At 50.1% G+C, this 7,282-nt stretch overlaps 1 protein-coding gene and 1 long non-coding RNA gene across 6 annotated transcripts in view; one reads left to right on the plus strand and one right to left on the minus strand.

Annotated features, from left to right (window-relative positions):
- Ttyh1 (tweety family member 1) overlaps nt 1-4,295 on the plus strand; it is a 16,901-nt gene extending 12,606 nt beyond the window's left edge. The window contains exons 11-14 of one of the 5 annotated variants that reach the window (XM_031385081.1): nt 1,225-1,367; nt 1,511-1,556; nt 1,834-1,909; nt 3,583-4,295. In XM_031385081.1, coding sequence (XP_031240941.1) covers nt 1,225-1,367; nt 1,511-1,556; nt 1,834-1,872 — 228 coding nt within the window. In that variant the 3' untranslated portion in view covers nt 1,873-1,909; nt 3,583-4,295. Of the gene's footprint in view, nt 1-1,224; nt 1,368-1,510; nt 1,557-1,833; nt 1,910-2,041; nt 3,039-3,582 lie in introns of those variants that run through there. The other 4 variants (XM_031385080.1, XM_031385079.1, XM_031385083.1 and 1 more) reach the window with 4 other exon arrangements.
- The window catches only part of LOC116101540, an 11,240-nt gene extending 6,056 nt beyond the window's left edge, over nt 1-5,184 (minus strand). Inside the window, exon 1 of the long non-coding RNA XR_004122868.1 lies at nt 4,738-5,184. This is a non-coding gene — a long non-coding RNA (uncharacterized LOC116101540). The remainder of the gene's footprint in view (nt 1-4,737) is intronic.
- Between the last annotated feature and the right edge of the window lie 2,098 nt (nt 5,185-7,282).

The following is a 7,282-nucleotide window of genomic DNA, read 5'->3' on the forward strand; positions in this document are numbered from 1 at the left end:
TCGAACTCAGAAATCCACCTGCCTCTGCCTCCCAAGTGCTGGGATTAAAGGCGTGCGCCACCACTGCGAGCATGAGACTCTTAATCTCAGGGTCATGGGTTCGTGCCCCTTGTTGGGCACCATATATTGTGGGAGATATTAAAAAATTTCCGCCCCGCTGGACTTCTGTCTCCCTATCCTCACTTCCCACTGGATCTGCTGCTCATACAGCCAACACTGTGTCAGGCCCTAGCCCTCCTCACCTCTTGCATGCCCATCTTGCTCATTCCATCTGTCCAATAACAGCTGGTGATCCTTTCACACACAATCGGATCAGAGTCGTCATCTAAAAACCCTTTCGTGAATCCCCCTCCACATGGATTAAAGGCAGGCTCGTGGCACTGACCTAGTAGAGGCCTGTGTAGACAGCCTCAGCCTTGGTGTTTCTACTCTTGTCCTCCACATCAGCCCAGCCACGTGCCTGACTAGACCTGACCATCTACTTGTCTCCTAGTATCCTTCTCAAATGGTTACTGCTGGGCACTAACCTAACACCTTCCTGTCCTATAAGCTCTTACCTCTTCAAAGTGGCTGCCTGGGTCCTATGCACTCAAGGTTGCCAGTGCTGATGGCATACCTGGGGCAAAGCCAGATTAGTCCATCCTGGCAGAATATTGGCTGTGCCACCCGGCATTGAGGTTACAGAGGTTCTGCTGGCCTCCAGGATGGTGGTCACAGTAGCCAGTCCTTTCTGCATGTCTATCAGATGGATGCCCAAAGCTAATTGTTATGTAACCCAGCAATCTGTGCCAGGGGGCATCTGACAGTGTGTGGGGATGTGACTGTAACAAGTGCAGAAACAAATGCTGCTGGCATCCTCACCATTCAATAACACGTGGATAGAACAAGGGTAAGGCAGGGTTGTTGCTGGTGGCAATGGCAGTGTAGAGGCTTGCCCACTGATGATGCTGAGAGAGCAGTTCTCTAGGTGCTGAGTGGAGATGCTAGGCCACTTTGCATGTGGGAGTGGGGGACTGAGATAAAATAGGAGTGGGTTGTAGGCCTGCAGCTCAGCAAAGGCACAAGCTGAACACATACATGACTTTCCATGTTCAGAACAGCTCTTTGACAAGAGCTGGACACTTGGACACAGAGAGTCTGAGTGATAGCCAGGTAAATGGGTGGTTGGACCTATGTCTGAAGTGCATGTGTGCACACCCTGAGCCTCCTCACCCTCTGCCTCAGGACTATGGCTCAGCACTCCGAGGCCTGTGTGAAGATGCCCTGGAGGGCTTACTGTTCCTGATGCTCTTTTCTCTCCTGTCTGCGGGGGCTCTGGCCACCACTCTATGCAGCCTGCCCCGTGCCTGGGCCCTCTTCCCACCCAGGTCAGCAGGGGAGAGAGGGCAGGGTTCTCGGGGAGGGGACAGAAGGCAGTACCCAGGGCCACTGGTGGGGATGGGGCAGCCTCCTGATTGGTTTCCATCCTGCTTCTTTCTCTGTCACTCCCCACATCCCCATCACACTTCAGTGATGACTACGATGACACAGATGATGACGACCCTTTCAACCCTCAGGTACCTCGGTCTGAAGGGAGGACTGGGACCTGGGATCCTGGCTCTAAGGGAAGGGGAAATAGAGTATTGTATTCCTGAGTCTGAGAAGTGGAAAAATAAGACTGGACCTTTGGGTCTGAGGGAGGGATGGAGCCTGAGATCCTGTGGGAAGAGGGATGAGTCTTGGACATGAGGGAGGAGGTTGGGTGTCTGGAATCCTGGGCCTGAGGGAGGAGAGAAGGGCTGCACCATACACAACAGATTGTGTGTGTCTTTTCTGCCTCTGTTATCCTCCCAGGAATCCAAACGCTTTGTGCAGTGGCAGTCTTCCATCTGAGCCTCCCCTCCAGCCTGGAGCCTGCATCTCCTCTATGGTAAGCTTCAATGATACTTTGTATGCAGTTGGGACTTGGCTCTCCCTACAGTATTTGTAGCTCTTATGCTGGGTGGGTATCCATGGGAGTATCTCCTGCCAATGTCAGCTCTTCATCTCTCCCTCTCTCTAGCTCCTTTCCTGGCTGCTGGAGAAGGCCCCACTAACCTGACCTTGACTGGGCTCTGACCACTAACACTGCTGGCTATGGACACCTCACATAGGATGGCATCCTGCTCTGGGCCTAACATTCCCCTATCCCCATTTCTCCTTAGCACAGGGGATTGGTGAGGTGGCACAACAGGGACCAGGGATGGCTAGGAAGGGGGCTGACCTATACAGCCTGGTGTTCCTCACCTCTAGCTACCAGTCCTGTCCTCAGAGGGATGAAGCTGGAGGCAGGTACAGGCATGTCCCTATTTCCTGCCATATCCCAGCGATCTCAACCTATGGCACTAACTTGGAAGAGGGCTGATTTGAAATAAAAGGGAAGACTTTATTTTACAAGTAGCTAGGTCCTTCTTATCACCCCTGTCCCCAGCTACTGGGAGAAGGAAGTCCTGCCTGGGCTAGGGATCCTCTTCCTCTGGTGGTTGAAAGGCAACTCTCCTCTTGCCCAGGCTCAGCACTGCATTGCTTCTGAAAGTAACAAGTGAATCACGACAAGGAGGAAGAAGCAGATCCTGGAAGAGAATAAGTCTAGCACTAAATCTAAACAGGCGAGCATCCACAGGAACAGTCAAGCTTCCAGTCCCGTGGAATGTCCAAAGCCTGCTGGGTTTGGGAATGGTGTGGAATCTACCTGCTTCCTAGCAGCTCACACCCAGTACAAGATGCCAGAAAACCAACGCTTGTATCAGGATAGGGACAGAAGTCTTCAGAGAGAAAATAGAATATTTGCTTGTAGTGCCACCAGGGTGATGTGAAGGGGAAAGGTTTAAGATATTATAAATCCAGACAGGAAAAGATGAGGCACTCAATAAGTTATCAAGTAAAAACAAACATGGCAGAGTCAAAAGGGAAATCTATTGTCTGGGGAACAATACCTATGTAGTTCTCGTTTTAAAAAAAAAAAAAAAAAAAGAGCCAGGCAGTGGTGGCGCACACCTTTAATCCCAGCACTTGGAACAGAGGCAGGCGGATTTCTGAGTTCAAGGCCAGCCTGGTCTACACAGTGAGTTCCAGAATAGCCAGGGCTATACAGAGAAACCCTGTTCCTCCCTCACCCGCCACCTTTCCCCCCCCCCCAAAAAAAAAGAAAAGAAAGAAAATTAGCACACATAGCAAAAAAAAAAAAAAACCATTGTTGTTAATACATAAACATAATTCAAAAAGCTTCTATTATCTAACAAGAAAACAACACAATTTAATAAGCAACTTAGATGAACATATGAAGAAACAAAATCCCCAAGACAAAGAGATAAAGTTGTCTTTTATTTTGTCTTTTTTGTTGTTGCTGTTGTTTTGTTTTGTTTTTTGAGAAAAGGTTTCTCTGTTTAACAGCCCTGGCTGTCCTGGAACTCTCTTTGTAGACCAGGCTGGCCTCGAACTCACAGAGAACAGCCTGCCTCTCCCTCCCTAGTGCTGAGATTAATGACATGTATCACCACACCCAGCTAAATTGTTCAAATTCTAATGATTAGCAAACACAATTTCCTACTTTTGCCTTTCTAGTATCTACTTGTTGTGGACTTTAAAGTGGGGTGTTGGCTGGTGCTGGTCTGGAGGCCCCGGGAAGAGTTCTCTGAATATGCTGCCAAGAGGCTGTGAATCACCAGCTATGTGAAAATAATAAAAAACAAACAAACAAACAACCCTGCTCACATGTTCGAGGATAGAAACCACAGCTCTTAACCTGGTAACCATTTGGGGGACAGGCTTCCAGAAAGACATGAACAAGCAACCCCTGGCTCAGTTAAACCCTGGAGACAAAGAAGTCCACAGAAGGAAGAGCAGTGATCCGCCATAGTAGAACTCTCCAAAAGACCAGCAGCTCAGTAGGGGAAGATGGCAGTGTAGGATCCTCAAGCTGGCAGTGGCAAGGGAGGTACAGAAGCACCAGGGGGTATCCCTGGCTCTTGCACGGTGCTGGGTTGGATTCCTATGGGTCCTAGTCCTGACCCCACAGTGTTAATGTGGGCAAGTTATTTGACTCATTGAACCTCATTTGTGTGGTGAAGCAAATGGGTATCATAAACCCAGAAAACAGCTCTTGACAGGATAGGTAAAAAAGCAAGACAGATGCAACATGATGCTCTGGGTTACACTGTGACGCACAGAAACATTAGTGAGAAAAGTGCCCACGTCTAAAGTCTGCGGCTTAGTTCAGAATATTAAATGTCAATGTCAATTTCTTACGTTTAACAAATAAACCATGGTGAATTCGAGGTGTGGAGTCTAGCAATAGGGGAAACTGGGCATAGTGTGCCCGGTTCCTGTATTACTTTTGCAATTTCTGTAAACTTAAATTTATTCTAAAATAAAAGTTCATTATAAAAAAAAAAAAGAGTTGGGAAGAAACCTACCAAGCTAACAATAGCAAATGACACGAAGTTATCCAAGTGTTGTCTAATTACTAAAAGTTGTTTGTACAATGGCACTGGAAACTGGCTATAAGGTACTGTCTCATAGATTATTTTAACAGGGGATCCCAAATTCCACTGCACAATTCAATCACTCCTACTGTGAACAGAGAGCTTTAAGTGGCGGCTCACACCTTACATCCCATAAGAGGGAGGCGGATTTCGGAGTTCCAGGGCCATCCTGATCTTAACAGATACAGTTCTGCTAGCTGCCTCTCTGTTCATATCTCACCACCCTACAAGATACCTTTCCAGCGTCACAGTCCAGTGGCTACTCCCATTCCTCAAGAGACGCGTTTCCCGCTTCCTTTGGTTCGCACCAGCTGTTCCCCACGCCAGATGCGCCATTCCAATTTTAGTCACTAAATCAGCCTTCCAAGGGAGGATTCATCTTTATCCCACTTCCCTCCACCCATTTTTTTTTTTTTTTTAATCGTCCTAGTGCAGTGCGCAGCCTCACAACTCCTGACCCTGTGCTTTACATTTGAGGGCCTATTGACTACTGAATCAAAACTAGGTTGTGGTGAGCGCGCACGACGCTTGTCCCCACGGGGCCACCGTCTAAGACCAACTTCCGGCTTGCTGACAGCGCGCACGCGCGATTGCGTACGCGGGGCGTGCGGAAGCGGGTTCAAGCCGAGCGGCGATGTCTATTGGCTGTGCGCGACACAGGGCGGGGACAGACGTCCGGGTAAACGTCATCACGCCGCAGTCAGGACGTTCGAGCCCCAGACTAGAGCCAGCCGGTGACTGAGCGCTGTCTTGGTTGTCTTGTAGCTGTCTTGAGCCGCCGGTAACGCATCCCGGGAGCGAGCGGTCCTAGTGAGTGTGGGTAGTGGTGGGAGGCTTCTCGGGCGGGCACAGGGACTCCTTCGGGCCCTGCGCTCCGCGAGCCCTGGCCTGTTTGGTAAGGCCAACCGACGCCGAGCCCTGCGTCTCTGAAGGGTGTGGCCGCCGGAGCGCCGCTGCGCATGCGCTCTGGGGGGCGGCTCCGCTGCGTGCGCGTCCGCTTCCGCTCTACCCCAAGCCTTGGGAACGCTGGGGACCCTAGGGCCCTAGACGTTCCCCTTGCGGCCCCTTTGACCCGCTGTTACGCCGGCCGCTCTGTTGCCTAGGGCAACCCAGAGAGGCCACCCTCGCAGCGTGGTGCGCAGGCGCGGCCGGGCCAGTGGCTGGCCGCGGGGGACAAGGGAGGTCGCTTAGGTTCAGGGTGGCCTCAGCCTCCACCTATCATTGAGGACTCCATGCCTGCGGGACTGCCAGGTGCTCCTGAACTTACAGTCCACGTTGTTCTCGTCTGTAAATCAGACCCCTTACTCCTAATACCAATTAGTAACCCGAGGCGCTCTTTTGTGCTGCCCTAGTTAGGACCCCTTGAGTCCACCCAACGGATTGTTGAAGTTTTAAAGCCTTTGAGACCTGTCAGTGCCTCTTAGGCTTCCTGTAAGATTTTCGGCTTCTCCAATAAGCTGCTTAGCTGTAAGTCTTGTTGTTTGGACTGCTCCATCCCTGTTTCCAAGGTGCTCCATCCATCATGTGTCTTACTATCCACCTCACCCCTAATAGTTTCTTAAGAATGTTGTGGGCCTCCCACAGCATCCTCAGAACTTTACCTTCAGACACCTTACTTGAGTAATTGCCATTTGTTTTCTCCCAAACCAATTCCTGCTCCTAGGAACATCCCATACGAGTCTGGAGACTGTGGTTGATTGAGTCTGTTAGGTGCTGCCAGCCAGTGACTTCACCTAGGGGGAGTCTCCTGCACCTTCACCTGCTGCTGCTCAGTGGGACATCCATAGTTTACCTTTTTCTTTGAAAACTTTGCTCTGTTCTCCAGTGTTCTCCCAATCTCAATTCCTTACTCCTCAGAGTGTCCCCAGAGGTTTCCCTCTTGCCAAGCTTCATTGTAGCTAGTACTTCAGTCACTGAAGAGCCTTCCTTTTGCTGTAGGAGGATTCTCTTTAGATTTCCTGTCCAGGACCGCAGCTTCTGCATCCACCACTTGAGCCAGGTTTCCCTCACAGCCACACTCGTAATGCAGGTTTCAGCGTCTTTGCCTTTCATTTTAATATCCTACAGGTTAGTCTTTGGAGGCCTCCAGGGGAGGTGTCTTTCATGCTCAGGTCTCTTCATTCCACACTAGGAATTAATTCTGGTTCTTTAGGCTATTTGTTTTTGGGTTTTGTGTTTGGTTTGGTTTGGTTTTTCAAGACAGGGTTTCTCTGGGTAGCCCTGGCTGTCCTGGAACTCACTCTGTAGACCAGGCTGGCCTCGAACTCTGAATTCCACCTGCCTCTGCCTCCCAAGCGCTGGAATTAAAGGCGTGCGCCACCACTGCCCAGCAGGCTATTTGTTTTTTGAGACAGGACTGTAACATGTAGCCCAGATGGGTATTGAACTCCCAAAAGATTGCTGGGATTTTGGTCATGAGCCACTACTTGGATTCTTTTGTTTGTTTGTTGTTTTGTTTTGGGAGGGTTTTTTCGAGACAGGGTTTATCGTGTATCCCTGGCTGTCCTGGAACTCACTCTGTAGACCAGGCTGGCCTCGAACTCAGAAATCCGCCTGCCTCTGCCTCCCAAGTGCTGGAATTAATGGCATGCGCCACCACGGCCCAGCTACTTGAATTCTTATCCATTCTTTACCAGTGTTCCCTTCTATGAGATGCCCTCCCTTTCTAACTTATCTTCTCTTAGGTCTTCCTAATTCATCTCTTTTCTTATAGACATTGAAAAAAGCAGTCTGGCTCCCGAGGTCTACTCCCTACACCCCAAGGTCCAGATGGCGGCCAA

The sequence above is a fragment of the Mastomys coucha genome, unplaced genomic scaffold (assembly GCF_008632895.1).
Source record: "Mastomys coucha isolate ucsf_1 unplaced genomic scaffold, UCSF_Mcou_1 pScaffold21, whole genome shotgun sequence".
Taxonomy (NCBI): Eukaryota; Metazoa; Chordata; class Mammalia; order Rodentia; family Muridae; genus Mastomys; species Mastomys coucha.